The 23803-nt window shown below is 35.9% G+C and overlaps 2 protein-coding genes across 4 annotated transcripts in view; one reads left to right on the top strand and one right to left on the bottom strand.

The window, feature by feature from the left end:
• Positions 1-9181, bottom strand: part of LOC145268187 (uncharacterized) — a 141164-nt gene extending 131983 nt beyond the window's left edge. For 2 of the 3 annotated variants that reach the window (XM_080123420.1, XM_080123421.1), the window contains exon 1: positions 9034-9181. In XM_080123420.1, the coding sequence (XP_079979546.1) occupies positions 9034-9099 (66 nt within the window). In that variant the 5' untranslated portion in view covers positions 9100-9181. Of the gene's footprint in view, positions 1-9028 lie in introns of all 3 variants that reach the window. The other variant, XM_080123422.1, reaches the window with a different exon arrangement.
• Positions 7529-23803, top strand: part of LOC145268188 (E3 ubiquitin-protein ligase synoviolin A-like) — a 131445-nt gene continuing 115170 nt past the window's right edge. The window contains exon 1 of the mRNA XM_080123423.1: positions 7529-7735. The gene's annotated coding sequence lies outside the window, so the exon portion shown is untranslated. The remainder of the gene's footprint in view (positions 7736-23803) is intronic.

Below are 23803 nucleotides of genomic sequence, written 5' to 3'. Positions count from 1 at the left end.
TATTCACCAATTCCACATGTGTCCATAAATGGGTTTCTAATACCCTTACCGGCAGAGCCAGTGTACGGACTAAAGCTACAAATGAGATGCTCATCCAACGGCGTCTTGATACAATAATGAAGCTGGTGAAGGAATATGCACTATTGATGCAGTCTTGGTCAAATCTAACCAAAACAAGGCGGATCAATTGACGAGAGCGCCTCGGCGGTAGTTTGATGCAATTAAGAGGAACACCAAACCTGTGCAACCTCTCTGCACTGCATCTGTAAACTCTGTCGGGTTGGACCAGATCAAAATTGTTCATCAACAAAGTGGTCATTCTTGTGTGAAGCAGACACTCTACTTTGTGAAGTGAATTAACCCTGGGGTTTCCAAGACTCCTGTGAGAACCGTCGTCAAAGAATGCAAAGAGTTTCAGTTGATCGATCCGTCACCCATACACAGGTCAAAGCGGACTTTAAATGTTGAACAAACATGGCATAGGATAGCGATGGATATCACTCATTATGATGCGACCCATTTTTTTTACACTGACTGCGGCCTCACTCAGTTTACTGTCTGGCGATGCATCACTTGGTAGGATGCAAAATGTATAATCAATCAACTAAAGACTCTTTTCTATGAACGCGGTCCACCGTGGGAGATTCTAACAGATAATGACACTGCTATTCAGAGCAGCTTGTTTAAAGCCTTCATGGACGAATGGAGAATCAGACTTTGATTTTGTTGTGCATATATTCTCTCCGGTAACAGCATCATCGAGTGATGTCATAGAAGTGTACCATACCGTTACACCAAAGGATGACTTGTCCTCTGCTGCAGCTTAAAGGAATTGATACAAGAATTTCCAAGATTTGAGGTAATAAAAGACCGAACTCGGATGGATAGGCGACTGTACGTTTGCTCAAGCAGAGAAAACGATAAGAGAAGAGAAAAGTCCCTCCTAAAGAAAGTTCCGGTTCAAGGTGAGAAAGAAAGTGAGGCTGAAGGACCCCGCAGTTTTCACTGACACAGCTCGTAGCATCACACATAACTTTTCTATATCCCATTCCCTGACACAGACAGTAACGTTCCTGACCAGTCTCCCAAATCATCAGGACCAGACTTATTTTTGACCACAGTTACAGAGGTTTGTGTAACAAATGCTCATTACCTTCTTGGGAATACTGATCACACTGTGATAATGATAGACATCACCCTGAACTCTTGACACGGTTGAAGAGCCATTGCTCAAAACAACAAGGTACAACAATAAGTTTGACTGGGAAACCATCAGGGATCACATAAGAGATGATCCATGGGAAAATCTTTTCTCTCCCTGCAGAACAGTACACAAATGAGACCACTGAATGGTTCAAAGCGGCAATTGAAGCGCATGTTTCCACACAAAAGGTTCAATAGCAAACCCCACTCTCCCCAAGGATTTACTTTAATTTGTGTGGCTGCTATAGCTCAAAAGCAGCATGCATACCACAGATTTATCCAACATGTCCAGTACAAACAGACAAAAGTTTATAGAAGCTAGAAGTAATTGTAAGAGAGAAATAGCTATAGCCAAGAGAGAATATACCAAAACCACTAGAAAACGCATTGAAGCACAGAAATTAGAAACTCATGATTTCTGGAAAATTTATAAGTGTAGTAAATAATGGAAAAACAACAATTCCTCCACTATCCAACAATCTTGAGGTTTTTATTTATTTACAGATTGTTATCCTCATCTTCATAGTTATTGTTGTTTCATCATGTTTTGGCCAACTCATCCTCAGGCCTTCTTCAGGTAATTAATCATGACGGGATAGGAAAAAATAAAATAGTATATAATCTTGAAGTTGTTTGCACAGCAACCAAGAAGGCTAATCTGCTTTCCTGTTATTTTGCCTCCAACTCTATTTTGGACGCAGCAAACAACTTCCCTCCCAGATTTTCCTTTGCAGACAGAAGCCACACTAGATGATCAACTTTTCTCAAGTATATGATATCACAAAAAACCTAGACACTTCAAAAGCATGTGGACCTGATCTCATCTAGACTGTACTATTAAAAAAATTCTTCACTGAGGCCGCTCCAGTTCTCTACAAACTCTTCAACAAATGCCTTAATGAATCTTGCTTTCCTGACTGCTGGAAAACTGTTTCCAACCAATAGTATGGATTTAGGCAAGCCCATTCAATGATCATTTAAACTCATTTTACATTAAATAACCCCATGTCCTCATCGACACATTGCATTCTTCCTGTGGTCATCTCATTTATATGCATTTCATGTTCAGCATAGACATCTTCATTGCTCACATGGACATGCATTTAAATTCCAAATATGCACAGTATTTCATAAAGGCTAAGCAACCATTTTGCTTCTCGATATCTAAGGATTGATATCTCAGATGTCATCACGCATAGTTAGAAATAAATCTTTGCGCTTCTGTCTCTTCTCCCTGTCTGACCGTGGGTGCTTTGTTATTCCATTTCCATTAACAATGGCATCTATAAGCTCGACAATACCTCCTTTTTCTTAACTTCTCTAGCATCATCTATAGGAGCCCGAGCAGAAAACGATGACATTATGTTACCACCTCCACTAACGAACCTCATTCAATTTTTTTTGCAACCACACTTGCCATTTCTGCATGCAATCCCCTCCATACTCCCAGGTCCACAGTTAATTGACAAACCAATTTAACCAATTTTTCTAAACCAATTTACCCAATTTTTTCTTTCTGCAGCTTAAGGCTAAGTCTTGCTCATCTTACCAGAGATTCCAGCAGCTTTACTATAAGCCTGAATCCTTAAAAATAATCCACCACTCCTCCCGCTCAATTATCTTTGTCAAATATTGCGCTTCCAATGTATGAATCTGGTCTCTTTCCCCCTTTCATTTAAAGTGGTTGTCATAATTTTTAGTCCAAACCCCAACCGTGTCAGGCAGAAGGTTCTTCCTTTAAAATAGGCCAGCTGGTACTGCAATTCATTTGCCGTGTGCAACTGCAAGTAGACAGAATTAAAGTCCACAATCACCATCCACTCCCCTTTCTCTTTTTTTTTTTTTTGTCTGTTATGTCGCTCCATGTACGATTCAACTCCTGGTCTCACTTTTCATTTTGTGAAAAACAACCCAACAGTATCATAACTTTTCCTTGATCCTTTTATCGTAAGAGAATAAAGAACACTATTCATCTTTTAGAAATTGTACTTTCTCACCCTCCAGGAAATTCTTGTAATACTTCACATTCTGTAATACTGCAGGCTTTCCCATCCATTTCCATTTAACTGTCCATTTCTATCCATCAAAATCTGCTTCAAAGTTTTTATTCTCAATTCTGCAATAGTTGGCTCATAGGCAGTTATGACACACAATGTAACCTTTCCTCACCATTTTTTATAACCACTCCTCTCAGTTCATCAATTGCTTCCACTTTTATTTACACTCTGCATACTTTATTTCTATTTGCCAAGTTCCTTGATACTTTAGTGCTTCCAATCAACTACTTTCAGTGCTACTCTTACTACACCCACTTGCATGCCTGGGATTGACAAGTGCAATCACTACCATATTATTCACTGATACTTCTATTGTTGGAAGATGTCAGTACTTCATTCTGTTGACAGAGTAGCTACTAGTGAAAAAAAAAAAAAACTTCTTTCTCATTGCCTTGAGCCTGATGGCAATATTGTACAAGGTGCCTCAGTTTCTCACACTCCTAGCATATTATTCTAGGCGTCTCCTTTCAATCCTAAATTGCAGTCCCAAGCATCTAGATGCTTCAATATCCCAGTTATTGACCTTCATCTTTCAACGCAGTACAGGTTACGCTTTTGTTGACACCATCTTTTGGAGATTAAACGCCAACACCCATTTTCTTTACATGAGGCACTTATTGTGGTACAGCTAGATCATCTAGAACCATGTAATGAAAACTAATTTGACAGTCTGATCTAACCCTCTTAAGTATCTTACCAGCCAAGTCAACCTTTTGACAGTGTTGGTATGAACATTGACTAATTCTTCAATTCAATTAACTTGTTTTTAGCTTTTCGTATGCTTAAATGGGTTTTGGTTCACTAAACATTTTTACTAGTTCTACTACTACTTCTATCATTTTCTTATTGAACTCGTTTTCTACCAAGATCTGGTACCACCAATTTCACTTTCATCTGCTCAACACTACCTTCACTAAATAGTGATATCATTTCTTGGTCTCACAATTCCTGACTTGATAATCTGTCTTGTCAAAATAGCTTGTAATGGAAAAAAATGGGAACATTTCTTGAATAACACTACAATACACGATAAATCTCAAGCTCCAATATTTTATATATATAGCTGTCCAAAATTCAACTGTTTTCCCCAATTTGTCCTTATTTATGACATAATTGCATTGACACACTAGCCTGGTCAGTACAAGATGGGCAACCATTTAGGAATACTAGGTGCTGTATGTAGGAGATCATTAACACCTCCCTGAAACAATTGCAAAACCCTAACATTGTTATCTTTCCTGACGAGGATATACAAGACAGAGACTTGTGCATTTTATGTTCCCTTGAAACTTTCCTCATATAGAGATGCGAGTTCAACACTTCTAGGGCATGAGCCACTTCAGATCAGGTAATTAATCCTTGCTAAGGTTCTTCATATTTGCAAATTAATGCCACATACAGTCCTCGTCAAAATCATAAGACCACTTAAAGTAAGCGTTTACGCATATTATCGAATTTTAATCAAACAAATGGTTGAAACCATTGCCAAAAGGGGAAATATGATAGGGGAAAAAAAATGAAATCTGCTTCATTCGAAACCATAACCCTGATCTAATAATTATTTTTTAAAAAACAAAACACCAGGTCAAAATGATAAGACCACTGATAATTTATCTAACAAAAGGCAATTATAAATTACTAAAAAGGGTCTCAGTATTTAGTATATTTAATCCAATGATGGGGTTATTTTTTTTTGGTCGACCTGAACTCTTTTTGTACCCATATTGATCTGGATTTCTTAAAAAATTTGTGATTACCGTTTTGCTACGATTCACTTCGTTTGCAATGGATCTATGGGAGAGTCCACCCCTATTAAGCTCAAAGATCCTTCCTCTCTCAAACTGATAATGGTTTCCCTTTTGCCATTTATAATTTAGTAAGATGTTTTTTATCCACTAATAAGTTGCTTTTAGTAACATAGAAAGCTTTTCGTATTCATTTTTTTCAAAACTAGCCGATTTTATTAAAGTGGTCTTATCATTTTGACCAGGTGAAAATGTTTGTTTTTTAAAAATTAATTATTAGATCAGGGTTAAGGTTTCGAATGAAGCAGATTTCATTTTTTTCCATCATATTTTCCCTTTCGGTAATGGTTTCAACCATTTGTTTGATTAAAAATTTGATAATATGCGTAAACGCTTACTTTAAGTGGTCTTATGATTTTGACCAGGACTGTATATATATATATATATATATATATATATATATATATATATATATATATATATATATAAAAACTATAAACAATTTTTCCCCTCCACAAAAAGAAAAAAAAAGGCCTAACATGTGGGTGGAAAGTAATACCAAATACTACTTATCAACTAACTAAACTAAATCTAACTTTAAAAACCTCTCGACTAACACTAGGCGTCTCAGGAATTAGCACAAGATGATGTTCTAAACTATTAAACATAACAGCTAATAGTCTCCCACACCTTTGTAAGAAAACAAAAAAACAACCACCTACAACACTTTGAACTCTTTACTTTTGATGTGCCATCAATTGGATATATTTTTCATTTTCTGATAATGCCATATCCTCAACATATCTGGCAAATTTTTATTGTAAATGCAGCAACTAATATACACACTTTTCCATAAAAAGTTATGCAAGAACATTTTTTGAATTGTGCTTATGGTTATCTTTAATATTATTAAATACCTTTGTAGCAGCACTCCTCAGCTCAAATGGAGCCAGATAACATCCTCACAAAAGTTCATTTTCTATTCTGCATGCAAGGTTTAAATTAAGTTAAGCCTTTGAGACAATGGTTATTTATAGAATCATTCCCCTTAGAATTTTTTGAGTGCCCCGAAAACGAATTTGGCATTGAAAGAAATAAGTAGTTGGTTATGTCGAAAAGGGGTTGGGGGTGGGTCTAATCAATCCTAACCGGCGTAGACCGACAGGGAAATCCTATCGAATTATCATAAAAGTTGGGATATTTATTAGCGAGTGACTGAACAGAAGTTCTGCTAGTTAGATGGTGAAGAATAGTGGGTTTAATTTTAACAAGAATACTGTAACGCAATTAAAAGACTAAGTTAATTGCTTAGAGAATACAAGTAGATTTTTTTGTTTATTTTATCTCCTAGTTTTTCTTGTAGCAAGGTCCTGTCCAACAGCAATACTAAAAAGATGTTTGAATGAAAACTTGAATGTTTAATCCTATTCATAATCGTCATAATTTGAAAACGGAAGCATTGTGATTATTTAGTGAAACGTTTGAAAGTACATTTCATCTGTTGTGTGCTACGTGTAACTTTATCGAATAAATTGACGTGGCTACACAATACACTTTCGAACTACTAAGTTACACAAGACGAAACATTACGAGAACGCACCAAGGTTCAGAGGTCACGATAGATATTACCAAGTACCGATTAATAACTATAAATAACATTCAGTATGTTTCAAATATAACAAAGCAAAGAACCAAAGATATACATTAGTAATTTTTTAAATAAGTACTTGTAAGGAATATGTATCAAGAGAATTTTCGTACTTACGAAGTCAGTTCTGAATATTGGCGAAGAATTTTGAGTTAGTTTCGGAAATGGTCGAAGTAGTATACGACTTGAAAGCCGAAAATAAATGTAAAAAAATAAGACAGACAATACTAAGCATGTAAAGGATTAAAGTAAAAAAGAAAAAAAAAATGTGACTTTCAAATCGAAAATTGCTTCGACCATTTCCGAGGGACCAATATTTTCTATCGAAACTCAGGACTTACTCCATAAGTACTGAAATCGTCTTAGATACAGATTCATTACAAGCCACAAGCGTAATAGTAAAACGATAAAAAGAGTATTTCTCGTGCAGTCGTGCACACATACATTAATAATATATATATATATATATATATATATATATATATATATATATATATATATATATATATAATCCACAATGATTAATTTCGATGGAATAACATTACTTGTATATTAACTTATACAAGCATACTAGTATAAGCACTTTTTACCTCTGCAAATTTTTTATTATTAAAAAAAAAATTTAATGACATTATCTAAGAGTTTTATTCAGCTTTTGATGAATTTAAAAAAAATAAAAAATTAAAGTTTGTGTCGTTTGTTATAACGCAGAAGTTACCAGAAGACATTCTGGAGGTCGATGAAATTAAAAAAAAAAAAAAAAAAAAAAAAAAAAAAAAAAAAAAAGGTGTGGCCAAGTAAGTTGGGATCTGGAGATAGAAAAAAAAAAGTATTCAGGCTGGCTAATTATTTCTAGCGATGGGAAGGGGGAAGACAACCCTGATAACAAAATTAACTGAAAGTGGGCGAACAAATTAGAAAGAGACAGGATTTAAATACAAAATAAAAGTAATTGTAGTCAACGGAAAGACATGGAAAGAAAAAAATAATGTTTAAATTTAGCTGTCAAGAAATATGTAATTAGTATTTAAGTTTGGGATAAAACAGGATAGAAGTGGACGAAAACACTGGCGTAGTCACAGGTAAGATATACATAGTCATTGAATAAAAAATGTAAATTTTATGTCATTGGTGTACAAGCAATTGAAAAAAAAAAAAATAAAAGAAAATCACAGGATTCGATTTGATTTTATTAAGGGCGTTCATAAGAGTACGTTTAAAAATACGTGTCTGGACAAAATGTGGAATTGTGACGAAGCGAAAACTACGCTAATAAGTCGACACGAATATTAGAAAAAATATTTTTACGATACTTCATGGGTACTACATTGACAAAATAGTCATTTATTTATTTATTATACATTATGACAAAAATGTTCTGTTTGTTTGTGAATAACAGTTACGTAAGAGTAACCTGATAAGATTTTTAATAAATGACTATCAGTAGTCGTTAAGACGTGCTTTATGGGAGGTTTCTTTTATTTGTTACAATGCAAAAAAATTTAAAGAAACTATATCTACTGGATTTAAGGATTTACACATAAAAGATTTTTAACATTTAGTGACTTTACAAAAAGTAGTTTTCGGTAATTTTGTAGATTCACTTCGTCCTTAATGGGGTGGGGTTTTTAGGGGGTGTTTTTTTTTTTTTTTTAAAGTGCCCTGACAACGATTTCTACTCCTAAAAAAAACAAAAAAAACACCTGATTATAGACAGTAGTTATTCTATAAAATTACAAAGTTTTCCTTTCGATTAAGTTCAAATTTACCAACTAATAAGACTTTTTTTTTAGACGGTACACATTCCTTATTTCGTCTTGCTGGTTATGTGCGTGTGCGGCTTGTCCGTCTTTGCGTAAGTTGTCAAAGTGAAAATTTGACTCAAAGGATTTCTTTTAAGGAAACATTTTTTCATACATTTTAATAAGTATTTGTTCTTATCGCGTACCAATTATTTCATTGGTGCATGTAATTTATATATATATATATATATATATATATATATATATATAAATATAATAGAGGGATAGGGAACACCATAAAACTAATCTTGACTGTAAAGTGAGCAAAAGAACAGTTAACAACCAAAATACAAAATTACATATGCACAAACACGCGTAATAAAAAGTGTGTATTTGTCCGTAAAACCAAAGATGCGACAAGGTAATAAAATAATAATAATAAGTCTACGAGAACGTTACGATACAATCGGGTTTCTACCCCCCTCTCTCTCTCCACACCAACACTACTTTTTTTTAACTAGAGAAAAAAAAAACTTTTGTCAAACTGGTAACATATTGACCAAAATAAAAGGCTTTTTGAAAGGTTATATAATGGGTTAAATGAAACCAATTTTCAGACGCTGGAATCGATACCTTACCAGATGATTAGTGTCCTCTCCAGTAGCAACTCTCTTCAGAGATGCCTTCCTTGAATGCGGCGCCATTTTCTTAAAACGCACTTCTTATGTGACCAGACAGAGGGCGCTCTCTTTCTCTCACTCTCACTCACTGACAAATTATATACATACGCTTGATGTGTGTGTGTGTGTGTGTGTGTATATATATATATATATATATATATATATATATATATATATATATATATATATATATATATATATATATATATATATATATATATATATATATAATGTATTAATGCATGTATATGATATATATAATTAAAGACAGCGGAATTTTCTGTTTTCATTATTTTCTTAAGCGTTATTTCGGCTCGGCAAGCTAGGTTCCGGGTGTCTGATGTTATATATATATATATATATATATATATATATATATATATATATATATATATATATATATATATATATGTGTGTGTGTGTGTGTGTGTGTGTGTGTGTGTTATTGCAATATACATGTTATAATGTGTTTTATATATGCTATACCTATGTAGTAGTTCACACACACACACACACACACACATATATATATATATATATATATATATATATATATACATATATATATGTATAAGTATACATTCATATATAATATTAAATGAAAGATGAGGAATAAAAGTTATATATAACTTTATTATATCATCAGAACAATAAGGAAAAGTTGAGGTGCTATTTGAGAAATAATCTCTTTTGGCCATGGCATTTCGAAACTGAATGCTTATCATCAGAAGAGAATGGCCAGAATTACACAAAATGCAAATATAGAAAAAAAACTGGCTTAATATAAGATTTAGAAATGAAATGAGAATGAAGAAATAGGATATGGTAAAAAGTAATTAAAAGTAGGAACAACATATAAAGGTAAATCAGAAAGGTAGTTTATATGTAGTAATATTTAAAAAGAAATATAGGTCACTATGAATAATTGGGATCATTAAAGAAGAGCCAATGATAAAAGAACGAAGGAAAAAATAGGGAAGATAGTGGAGGAAGGGGAGGAGATAGAAACAGTAAACAGGGGATACGGAAATACATATATAAATAAATGAAAAAAAAAATTTTTTTTTCTTAAATTTCCCCATAACTTTTCCTTATTGTTTTGATGATATAATAAAGTTGCATAAAACTTTTATTCCTCATCTTTCATTTAATATTATTGCTTCTCTTGGTAGGGTTGAGCATTTCTTATCTTGATTAAGTTTTAGCTTTGTTAAAAATTTACTCTTTGATAACTTGATTATTTTACATAAATACATATATGAGAATCAAAATTACTACCAAAAAAGTAGCAGAAACTTGCTATGAAGCAAGCAAACCACAGAAGATATAGTGTTTTGAAAGAAACAGCTTAGCTTTTAGGCTTGTGTATAATGATGTTTATCAGCTGTTTTCACTTGTGAAGTAATCCATTTCAATTTAGAGTTAATGTCGGTTGTGAAGAGAAAAAATGGGCCGTTTCAGAATGATGAAGATAATTTTGCAACATATGCAACCATGGTAAATAAACATTGCATCAAATTTAAACTTGCAGTGCCGACAATTTTAAATGTTTAGTATTTGTGCAAGGATTGACTTGTGATCAAGATGCAGAAATCAGGTGTGTCCTAACAAAATTAGAAAATGGACCAAACCATACTCTACAAAAATTAATGGAAGACTGCCAGAAAATAGAAATTATTAAAAAAATATTTGATAGTTATCAAGGCTGGAGTTGCACAGATAGAAAAAAGCAGACAGACAATTTAAAAACACCTAAAAAATAAAACACAAGTCAGGGAAAAAGACACATATCGACACATAGCTAAAAAAAAGAATCGGAAGAAAGTGTCCCCATGTAAGCGATATAGTAATTTGCATTGGTTAGAGACTGTCCATATTTATCAAGAAAATGTTTAATATATTAAAAAAATTGGACACAAAGGTACTCATTGCAGAAATAAAATTAAATACAAAACCCAAGTGTGTTTAGCAGAGACTGAAAATAACAAAGAAGGATTGCAAAAATATGTGATTATAAAAATTCATGATAAAGAAATAAAAATGTAACTCAATTTGGGTTCAGACCTTTTGATAATAAATTTAAATACCTGGAAGAAATTGAATAAACCCACAATGCTGAGAACATTCAAAACAGCAAAGGCCATTTAACGGTACACTGATAAACTTTGAACATGAATTTGTAGCAAACGTCATTATTGGGAAAGACAAAAAAAATTAAAAGCTTATGTATTAAGGAATCCCACTAACCTGAATTCATGAATTTAAATTGTGGAACCAGTCAAGCAATAATTTTTGCAAAACAAAATAAAAAGTACAACAGACGCCCATGCCTTGAAAAACAAATTAACAGGAAACTTTTCTTGTTCTAGGCCATGAAAAGCCAAATAAAAGCCACAAACAAACCAAAATTGTTGTAGACAGAACAAAAGTAGCTTTCCCCTAAAGAGAACAGTGCCAAACTACAAACCAAGAAACGAAAATCAGGCTGAGTACTCTATCACTAGTCCTAAAGTGATGACATCCTCGCCAACCTACCCAGTCGTAAATGTTTATGCAACTGCAGACAATTTTTAACCAGATACGAAAACTTCAGCTACACCGCAACAAGTAGCAGTTGCAACTCTATTTTTCCCAGTATTGGAACATTATTAAGTGACAAAAGCGATTCTGAGGATAGTGAGCATTTGATCTGTAACATGATAGACCTGAGGGAGCGATTTGCCCCTCATTGGGGAGCTTCAGACTTCCCAAGGACCGAAGAAGGCTGCGTAACTATGCTAAGATAGCTTTAATAGATCCTGGGCAACAGTGGATATCCCAAGGACCTAAAATAGAAGATATAGATATATATTTTGTTTCATTGTCAAAATAGATATATTTTGCTTTATTGTTTGAAAATCAGAGATATATTTGTTATTCGAAAAATAGAAGACAGGAAATGTTGTAGTAGTGGTGTTAACATTATCTGGCCTAGCGAACCAGTACTGGGGGTTCTGACTGACAGCCGGTGAACTCTGGGGATCATGGGAATAGATATCATATTTTGGTCCCAGATTGCACAGCTAGTGATATGGCTGAATTGCACACCTGCAAAGTTTGGGGTTTCCCCAAATGTGTGGTCTGATTCGATTGGCTTAGAAGACCTCCACCCCGACACACACACCCCACTATATAATGCTAGTGTCACGTGAAATTAGTCAGATTCTGAGCAGATTCCAGGCAGATTGAAGCAGAATCTCAAGGTAAAAATACCGCTTGCTGAAGACGTGACAAACACACCCCTCTTTTGAGTGCTGTCTGCGAAGACTAAAGATTTGAGACTTTAAAAACTTGCTAAGCACTGAACAATATATATAACGAGGTACCAATTCTGCACCATTCCCACCGGCTGTCCTTAACCTCGTCGGATTCCACCCGATGTGACAGGTGTTCTTTCGATCATACATTGTCCCGTTACAAGTTGGCCTGTTGATCGTCTTCACCCACTGTGTTTTCATGGTGAGATGCTTTGCCTCTCGATCGAATCGTCCCCTACCCTGTGTAGGTTGTCTCCGAGTAAATCAATCACTCCGCTGGTCCTTGCGGCTTGCTGCACAATGAAGAGTCCTCACCACAAACAAACAGAACTCCGATTCATAGCAATAACAAACTATTTATTAATTTCATTACTTCATAACAGCTACTGTCTAAATTGAGGTGACTGACTATAGCAGTGAAACGATGTAAGACCAGACTAGTAAAGACACAGATTTCCCATTAACATAGGCTAGTTAACATCATAACATCAAACCCTCAGGGCTCCCAAATCGAGAGCACTTGGCCAGCCCAGCAGTTCCGTTTGCTGGCTACGACTCTTCTCTTTTTAGAATTTCTTTTTCTAAATCCAACCCCTTTTCCCACCTCTCCTTCAGAGAGTGGTTACAAACACCCTTCTTTCTTCCTCTTAGAGCTTATCGCTACCAAACCTCAATCCCCACCTGCACTGAGGTTTTTACTTATTATCAAATTAGGAGTGATTAGTCATTCCAAGTCGAACAATATTTGGCAGCGACCTTTACCTTTGCCCCTCATTCTAAGTTGTCAGCCTTAATCAGCTAAGGGTCTCTGGATCTCTTCAAATCTCTCAACAGAGGTTTTAAAAACAACCTTTCATGTTAACAGATATATAACGACAATTAGATAAAAACAATTATTATTTGTTTTTTTTTTCTCTTTCTGACAAAATCCCATAGAAATTTCTGTTTTGTCCCAATCAGATATTAACACCCCCTCTTCTGCCCTCTCTTCCTCTATCCCGTCTGGTCAAACACCCCTCTCACCGCAATATGCACCTCACTGCATGCATTCATGACACCAATTAGTGTCATATCCCTTCCATCCTTATGGGAGAAATGCAGCCATTGCAGCATTTCCACTCAGCCCTGTCAGAAAAACAAAGAAACAAAATACCCAGTATAAACCCCAAGTAAAAAGTTCAATTGCAACCTCAACAGTTTCGGAGTCAGAGATTCTATATTCATCTACACATGCATTATTTTTTTCCGAAGTTAATTCCTCTGTTTCTTTTTACTTTACTAGTCCTTTTAAGGTGACTGCAACTACGTACATGCAAAACAGTTTCTCTTCTTTATTCTCAGCCTTTATAACTGCAACTCATCAAACCATGTACATTCAAAATATGGCGTTTCTTTTACTTTTTTCTTTTTTTCTTTTTTTCTTATTTACTTCCAGTCCATCTCCACGACTTAATCTATATGCATGCAAAACATTTTTTTTCTTCCCTTTAACTACAACCCATCAACCATGTGCATGCAGAACTTTTTTTTTTTCACCCCTTTTTTTTCCATTTTTAATTTTTTAATTTCGGTCCTTCTCTACGACTTGGTCTATATGTAATGTTATGACCCTTTAGGCTGTGATCATAGCGTAGTATCTGTTAACTGTGGCAAGCGGGGTCAGGGGTCAAAAGATTATTATTATTGTTATTGTATTATTATTAATTTATTTGAGCGACAGATGGTCGATGGATAAGTTATTATGATAACTCATGACACGTTTTAATATATCATGTCCTCCAATATAAACCAATATACAACATATATTGATTTTGGTGTCCGTTGACCAGTTCGCATCGACGATGCGATATCGAACCTGGGTTATGAAAAATACAATGTGGAAGCAGGTCCTGAAAATGGAATGGAGATTTCGTGTCAAGAAAAAAAACACAAGAAAAACTCATAAAACACAATAAAATGTCTGGAAAAAAAAGAGAAAAGAAAGAACAATAGAAAAAAAGCAATACACACGCACAACCTTTTCACAAAGAAAGAAAAGAAAGACATACAGACACATAGATGTAAAACTTTATATATAGGAAATAGTTAAAAAAAATGTTTATCATATTAGAAATGAGCTCGTTATGAACAGAAGAAAAATATCACTTAATGTAAAAATTAGAAGGAAAAAACGAATTACGTTATTCTGTTTAAAACAATGAGAGAGAGAGAGAGAGAGAGAGAGAGAGAGAGAGAGAGAGAGAGAGAGAGAGAGAGAGAGAGAGTAAGAAAATGTAACGGGAGCACACACAGATGAAATTGTTTTGAATTGTGTCAATCATGATTGAAATATTTACACCGTTGCAGAAGTTTATAGAGGAAATGGGCATCAGTTGTTTTGAACTGGTTAAGAAAAAAGAAAAGAAAAAAGAATTGATGCTCTTTTTCAGGTCAGAAGCAATGGACAGTTTCTGTAAATCGTGAACATTGTTTTCCAGTTTTAACAGCATTTTTGAACATTTTTTTAAGGACTGAAGAAGGTTGTTTTATGTAATTACTTAGAAGTTAATTTTGAATGTTAGAAAAAAATGTGTATTGATGATTTGATATTGTATTATATAATATATGATTGTTGTTTTCCAGGAGTCTGCAAAATATTAATTAAAAAAAAAAAAAAAAAAAATCAGAAGATTAGATTAAGATAAAATAATCGGCCTAGTCAAATTAGAATTTTAAAGCGGGGACAGGATTAAATTTACGTAGGCAGTTAACTATTTTTTTTTTTGGAAGAGATTCACAGGACCCTGCAAGGGGGATTTTTTAATAGTTTTCGATTATGAAAAATGCTATTTTCGCCGTCTGTATGTAGCTTGATTAAGCTGACCGGTTTTACGGTTGAAAGATCATATTCTTCGCATACAATAAAGATGGGAGTACTGCAGGCCTATGGGCTTAAAAGGCTTGTTGTAGCTGCAACGAGGGTGCATGAAAGAATGCACCCACATAGATTAAGCTTGCAGATAGGGCCGCTTGTGAGCTGCGGCTGATTGAAAATGCCCAATCTTGGGAGTAACAGAACTTCCAACACAAGAGCGGACGTGTAGTGGTGACGTGGCCACTATGTAGTGAATCTGAAGTAGGAGAAAGAATAATAATAAAAAAGATAGAATATATGCCGCTGATACGTAAGAACTTTAGAAGTAAGATGTTCCCCTATTGTGAATTAAAGGTTTAGAGAATAGCGCCTGTATAAAAGAAGTCAGAAATCTGTCGGATGAGATGTCATCAAAATTTTTTTGAGATAAGGTGGGAGCCGCCTTGATATTGGAATTGGCATGGGATGGCTAACGTGGCAGCTGTTAACGAACATGAGGTTACTTTACCCACATCCCTGAATGATGCTATATAAGCTGTGAAAAAGGGTCCGGCCGAATAAATTATTTAAGACGGGAAACATAGAAAACATGTCTGCGCCATATATTTATTGAAAAAAGGATGAAAATATTTTGAAAATGCATAGCAGAGATATTATCTGACATTTTCCTGGCTCACAGATGTGAAGAATAAGGTGAGAATATGGCGTATAGAAAAAATGTATGCCATACATTTTTGAAAATAGAGGGGAAAGGAGTGTAATGTTATGACCCTTTAGGCTGTGATCATAGCGTAGTATCTGTTAACTGTAGCATGCGGGGTCAGGGGTCAAAAGATTATTATTATTGTCATTGTATTATTATTAATTGATTTGAGCGATGGATGGTCGATGGATAAGTTATTATGATTAGAAGAATAAACAATTAAATTGGGGAAGAAATGATTGACGTGTGAATCACAAAAGGAATGTGAAAATAGAAAATAGATGTAAACATTATTTTGGGGTTTTGAATAAACAAATAACTAGTTGTGGACATTAGGTTGGTCTGAGACACATAATTAGGTGGAGTAAGAGAACACGTGATGTAGTTAGTTTTGGAGAGATTCAGAGAGTTGAGGATTGACCACCAGAGCGGACAGATGTCTAGACAGGGGTGGACAGACAGATAGGGAGTGAGCTGCAAGAATAGAACATGCAGACAAACTGCAAATTCTGTGAAAACCATTTGAGACAACTGTAATAAATTTATATTATAAAAATATAAAGAGTTGTTTTATGGTTTCACAAATAAGAACAGATGTCTTAATTGGATGGTACTGATCGTTTCATGGTTCATCACAGAGCAGCGAAAAGATACATAAGAACTCTTCAAGAAAAAAAGGTATGAAGCATATATTATTCTTCTTACATATGAACTGTAAAAATATCCCATGTGATAAGTCTGATACAACATGATTCAGTTTACACATCAATATCATGTCCTCCTGGCTAAACAACATACATACGATTTATACGTTTATTATCTGTCTGTTAAAAGAACAATATCTCACATCCATTAGATAACTCATGACACGTTTTAATATATCATCTCCTCCAATATAAACCAATGTACACCATATATGCATGCAAAACAATCTCTTTTCTTTTTCTTTAAATTTTCATTTTCTGTCCTAGTTCAACCATAATTTTGTTCTGAAACAAAAATGTAGTAGGCAAAAAAAATAAATGTTCTGTCAGCAACAGTACAACTTCAAAATTGTCAATATCGCCCACCTCCAGAAGAGAGGGAATTCCTGTCCGTGATAACCGTGGTAAAAGAAGACACACTCCAATCGCCAGAAACACCCACGCACACAATTTGCAGGACACTGCCGACTCGCCTCTAGCCTCCTGTTTTTATAGTGGCCAGGAAATATCCATTTGCATAATCACATGAGAAAGAAACGTGATTTTCCGAGAGTTGCATGGGGTAAACGCTAATAAAAAACCCCGGACGCCATCTTGGAATTCTCTTTTCCCCCCAACCGGTGACACAACAGACGTACCCGAGGTAAGCTCTTTTTCCCCTCATTTTAGTTATTGCTACTTCTGCTACATGTTCGTTAACTGGGAAGGCTCAGCCCATCTCCAATCGCCATTTGCTGTCCCAAAATACTGTGTCACCTGAGATCTCAATTGGTTCTAGGCTTTTCTGCCTATTTAATTCTACTCTAAAATTGTTTGCTGGGGGATTATTTTTACACACATCCAATTTTTCAACCTATTTTTGTATTTTATTTTAATTATTTATTATTATTTTTTTCACTCAATTCTTTACACGAAGAGAAATAACTCACTTCCTCAGCTCATGCATACCTCTTGGCATAGAGGCACATTTCCCAATGATATTTCATACTTCACAATTTCAAAGCCTTCTCAACGACTGCATATCTCCTGCCAACCTGCAGAACACTTTTGCTTATTGCACAACCATCATATGCCATCTCACAGAGCATCTCCGTTTACACCCCATCATTTCTTCACCGCAGTCCCAAATATAAAAACAACGCAATGTGCCAGCCAAGGAAGGTGCACACCGTTCCTCCTAACTACCCTGGTGCAAAGAAACTAGGTCTCCACCACAGCCAATATGTTTCCCAAACCATACTTGCACAATGTCACACTTTCCTGTGCAGCTTTTACTAAACTCTATGATACCCAAACTTTTTGTACCTTCACTTGTCCCATACGCATTCTCTCACTCGGAACAAGGGGCAGCATCCACCCTGATGCCACACCCAACATGCACCATTCTCATTCAGCGAAGGAAAGATCTTCCCCGACCGAGGCAATCCTACTCTTCACTCCCGGAATTTGTCCCAGCCGCGCCATTCTGGCTTGGGACCAAGGGTAACAACTGTTCCAACACTACACTCAACATATTCAATCCCCATCCTGTGAAGGAGAAATCCTTCTCGACTGAAGCATTTTTAATTTTTTCCAAAACAGAATAATATCAGCACCATTAGTTTCTGTAAGACATTCTACTTGACAGTTTAAATGCTTCAAGACTATTTACTATGCGTTGATTTCATTTTTTATGTAAATTCTCAGGCTAAATGATTTTTTTCTTTGACAGCCTAAATGTTTTAATGCCACTTCCAACCAATTTACCACCTCATACCCTATGAAAACTCTCAGGCCAAATAGCTTGCTCTTCAGCAGTTTAAACACCTTAAATTTCTTTTCAAATAATTCACTATTTCACACCCTATGAAAACTCTCAGGCCAACTGATTTTCTATTCGACAGTTGAAATGCTTCAACATCATTTCCAAACAATTCAGCATTTCATACCATATCTTATGACAATTCTCAGGCCAAATGATCCCCTATTCACAACAGGTGAGAATGCTACACAACAATTACACACGTTATCAGTTCTCATCTAAAAAAAAATTTATTTTTTTTTTTAAAGTTAGTACATTTCAATACAAATATTAAAATAGACGAAACAGTTCCCTTTATTTATTTATTTTTCTTCAATCAAATCACGGTTCTATCAGTTTTTATTTGTTCTATCCTTCAAGATTTAAGGTTCAAATTCCATGGTACACATGCTTTAGTTTCTCTCCTGTCTATCCCCATTGGTTTCTATTTCCTAGCACATTTGAGAGAGCGGTCCGTGGCACAGCCTGTCAATACCACGTGCGCACAAGGGCCCGACATGCACACGACAGCACCAACAGTTGCAACCCAGTCCATTATCAGATTGCTACCCGGTTAACTACTTCTGGTTTACCTGGTTCATTGCTCTTAGGCTGATAGGAACCTTGCTTCCCCCAATCTCAGTTTTTTTCCTTAAATTTTAATAAAATTCTCCAACCTTTATTTGACAGTTTAAATGTCTCACAACTAATCTCAGGCAAATCATTACTTCATCTTTAATTTATTCTTATGAGAGCTTCTATTTGTTACAAAATCAGAACGGCATCGATACCGCCAGTTTCTATTTCTCTAAGGATCGGTATACTTCTCTCAATCCCTGTTTGGTTTCCCTTTTCACAATCATTCTTCAGGTTATCTCGGTATGAGCGTCTTTCTCTCTCTCTCTCTCTCTCTCTCTCTCTCTCTCTCTCTCTCTCTCTCTCTCTCTCTCACACTTATTGACCATTCTATCTCATGGTGCATTATTCTCAAGAGTTTTCCCGTTCACCAGATTTAAAATATACAACAAAATCACACATTTTTTTTTTTACCATAAACCAATTCAATTTCAGAAACTACAAAAACAATCGCATTCTTCCTTCTAAACTGTCAACTGTCGCTCTCTTTCTGTCTTAGTTCTTTTCTTTCTTTTTTCTTTCAACCATTATATGACCGTCATTCTATTATAATTTATTTATTTATTTATTTTTCCTTTACTCTTCCTTTTTTTCAAAAACTATTTTTCTTTTAATAATTTCAAAGCGAATCTAACCCTTCAGACTGCTACCCGTGATAAGTCATACATATTCTTGTGCCCATCAATTCGCCCACACCTTGCTCCTGCTCCAAGCTGGTCTTGGGGCTTGCTGCTTTTTGCTTTTCGCCCCTCTCTCTCTCCTTCTCATGTCTACTAAAATCTGTTTACTGCTATGCCTTTTAAGGGGAACTTGCCCCCCCTCTCTCTCTCTCTCTCTCTCTCTCTTTCTCTCTCTCTCTCGCTCGCTTGTATAATGACACCATATGCATGTATGTACGGCGACATATCAACCTGTTTCCTCTGTCTATATCCCCATATCTATTCCTGTGGATACAACTGTTTTTAGACTCATGATTCAGACAAATATACATTTCCTTCGAGGAATGGGGAAGAAAATCAACAATACATTGCATATTACAAATATGTCTCAAAACAATACTACAAAACTTAACCTATCCAGGTGACACTGAGACAGACAAAGGAGAAATGAACCATCCTTACCTTCTGCTATCCTTCTTCGTCTTCGTTTCATGTTCGAGATTCTTGTTGTTATTTTTCTTTTTGAGTTCGTTTCTTTTTCAATCTTTGCTTTGTGTGCGTTTTTTTTTTTGATGATTATGATTATTTCTTTTTGTTCTTTTTGTCTTTTCTTTGCAAAGTCTAGCATTCTTTGTGTCTAGTTTTCAGCATTTTCTTTCGTTTTGTTTTGTTGAAACAGGCCATATCTTCTCAGGGTTTTATTCTGGTTTAATGGCACCATTTATATATGTGTTCGTAGTAACTTGCTCGTGGACATCTCATAGAGATGTGATATCCTGGTCACGGCACCATTTATAATTAGGTATCAATTCTGCACCATTCCCACCGGCTGTCCTTAACGTCGTCGGATTCCACCCGATGTGGCAGGTGTTCTTTCGATCATACATTGTCCCGTTACAAGTTGGCCTGTTGATCGTCTTCACCCACTGTGTTTTCATGGCGGGATGCTTTGCCTCTCGATCAAATCGTCCCCTACCCTGTGTAGGTAGTCTCCGGGTACATCAATCACTCCGCTGGTCCTTGCAGCTTGCTGCAAAATGAAGAGTCCTCACCACAAACAAACAGAACTCCGATTCATAGCAATAACAAACTATTTATTAATTTCATTACTTCATATTGTCTAATTTGAGGTGACTGACTATAGCAGTGAAACGATGTAAGACCAGTAAAGTCACAGATTTCCCATTAACACAGGCTAGTTAACATCATAACATCAGGCCCTCAGGGCCCCAAATCGAGAGCGCTTGGCCAGCCCAGCAGTTCCGTTTGCTGGCTACGACTCTTCTCTTTTTAGAATTTCTTTTTCTAAATCCAACCCCTTTTCCCACCTCTCCTTCAGAGAGTGGTTACAAAATCCCTTCTTTCTTCCTCTTAGAGCTTATCTCTACCAAACCTCAATCCCCACCTGCACTGAGGTTTTTACTTATTATCAAATTAGGAGTGATTAGTCATTCCAAGTCAGACAATGCTTGGCGACGACCTTTACCCTTGCCCCCCATTCTAAGTTGTCAGCCTTAATCAGCTAAGGGTCTCTGGATCTCTTCAAATCTCTCAACAGAGGTTTTAAAAACAACCTTTCATGTTAACAGATATATAACGACAATTAGATAAAAACAATTATTATTTGTTTTTTTTTTCTCTTTCTGACAAAATCCCATAGAAATTTCTGTTTTGTCCCAATCAGATATCAACACCCCCTCTTCTGCCCTCTCTTCCTCTATCCCGTCTGGTCAAACACCCCTCTCACCACAATATGCACCTCACTGCATGCATTCATAACACCAATTAGTGTCATATATATTGTAAATGTCTGTAATATATTTTGTGAAATTAACCTTCAGTAGAATAGAATTTAAACATCTGTTGTCTTTCTTGCCTGCGTGAGTTTTGTTATTCGTTTTCAGCATACCAGGAATCTGATGTGACCGCCTCTCGGAGATTTAGATAGCATGAGCCGAGTTTTCCAAAGTTTAAAAAGATGAGCAGGGGTCCTTGCATGACATCCAAGAGAGTTGGGCTACAGATCTCTTCAAAATCAAATCTACTACTCTGGAAAACCTCATCAGTATGCCGGTATTTAAGAATTCATATTCTTAGTGACATGCAATATGGTTTCCATTCTGCTAGATCTACAGCAGATGTGGTAACGGTTATATCTCATAGAATTAGCGAATCTCTCAACAAAATTTTCATTTCTAGAGCAATTGCTCTTGACATATCAAGGGCCTTTGATAGGGTATGGCATAAAGGCCTACTTCACAAGATTTCAAGCTATGGTATAGCAGGAAATCTCTTCTCAATTATTAAATCTTTTCTCTCATCAGAGTAGTGGTTGATGTGCAGAAATCGGAAGCTCTCAGTATTAATGCTGAAGTTCCTCAGGGCTCCATCCTGAGCCCAACTCTCTTCTTGATCTACATCAATGCCCTCCTAAAACACATACTTAGATCATTCATGGACATTTATGCTGACGACACTACCATCTATGGTAGTACATCAAAGGGAATAAATGACCAAGCTCTCTCTGATTCTCTCCTCTGATCTTGAGCACGTAGTACAATGGGGAAAGGAGTGGCTGGTTACTTTTAATGCACCTAAAACCAAGCTTCTATCTTTACATCATCAGTGCTCTGATCTCCGTCTGGCATCAATTGAAATGAATGACTCTCGTCTTTGGGAGGCTCCATGTTTTGACGAGCTTCTGGGCTTGACCTTTACTCCTGATCAATAATAGGACACGTACATCAAATCTGTTGCCAAGGCCACTGGAAAAATGGTGGACTCCTTCTACCGCTCCAGTAGATATCTCACTCCTGATGTAATTCTCTATCTATATAAGAGCCAAGTACGTCCAATGATGGAGTAATGTTGCCACATCTAGGCAGGAGCTGCTAAAAATAGCTTATCCTGCCTTGACAGAGTTCAAAATAGACTTCGTAGCCTCTTGGGGGATGCCCTTTCTCTTCCCTGCAACCTCTTTCCCACAGAAGAGACGTTGTGAGCCTGTCTCTGCTTTATCGTTATTTCCATGGCAAGTGCTTGTCTGAGCTCCAATCTATGGTCCCTCTTCGCCAAGGTTTCAAAAGAAACACCCGTCTAGCAGAAACCACTGTTAATAATTTCCCCCACTCTTTATCTGTGCCTAAACCGAAATGTAGATTCCATGAACAAAGCTTCTTTCTTAGAAGTGCACGCCTGTGGAACTCTCTTTCGTTTGCCTGTTTTCCAGTTGACTACAATTTGGTTGTCTTCAAGTCCAAATTAAACAAATTCTTGATGAAACGTCCCATTAAATAATCCAATTTACCAAATTTCTACTACTAATGATTACTAAGAAATTATCCCATTGACTACTGTACACTCAATAACCCTTAACCTCAAGTTGCCTCCAGGTCTTGATAAGTGGGGACCCTTATGAAAAAAAAAAGGGAAAAAAGTGGAATTGTAGAAAAAATTGTTTTTTCCTCCAAAACAGAATTCTGTGCATTTTGTAAAGTTCACTTACTTAACAATAGAAAAATCAAAATAGCAACATGCAGTTGATTTTATGCTCAATGCTCATGCAAAAGTAACCTTAACTCTTGCTATTCATATGCAAATTGGATGATCCTGGGTTGCATAAAAGCAAACTACTTGAAGAGCGATGAAGTTTATTCATAATACTTTCACATTTCTCAGCTGGTTTCAAATCTGTTGCGGGGCCGAATGTTGGTGGCAATCAACCCTACAACTAAAAGACGACACAGGCAAGAAAAAGACGTAAAACAACAATGGCAAAGAAGAGATGACAAATGCAGTGGGTACCATCGTGAACAAATATAAATCTGTTCAGATTTATTTTTCGTAAAGAAACTGAAAGGTGGTAGGAGGTCTCAAGCTGAGGGTTGGAATCCAGCTGGTTTTTGAACTGACATGGCTACAAGTTCATTGCTAGTGGCTACAGGAAACACGTGCTGGGAATCAAGCACGTCAACGGCAAGTGGTCGCTGCTGCTGTCATTGTCAGGGAAGTAGTCTAAACTGTTCTGAGTGGACATGACTGCTGCTGCTGCTGAGTTTGGTTGGGCTGCTGATTGGCCCAACCTTGCTGCATGGCG

The sequence above is a fragment of the Euprymna scolopes genome, chromosome 43 (assembly GCF_053919585.1).
Source record: "Euprymna scolopes isolate OS-2025 chromosome 43, ASM5391958v1, whole genome shotgun sequence".
NCBI classification, from domain to species: domain Eukaryota; kingdom Metazoa; phylum Mollusca; class Cephalopoda; order Sepiida; family Sepiolidae; genus Euprymna; species Euprymna scolopes.
The sequence above is the reverse complement of the archived record's forward strand: the minus strand, read 5'-3'. Positions and strand labels throughout refer to the sequence as shown.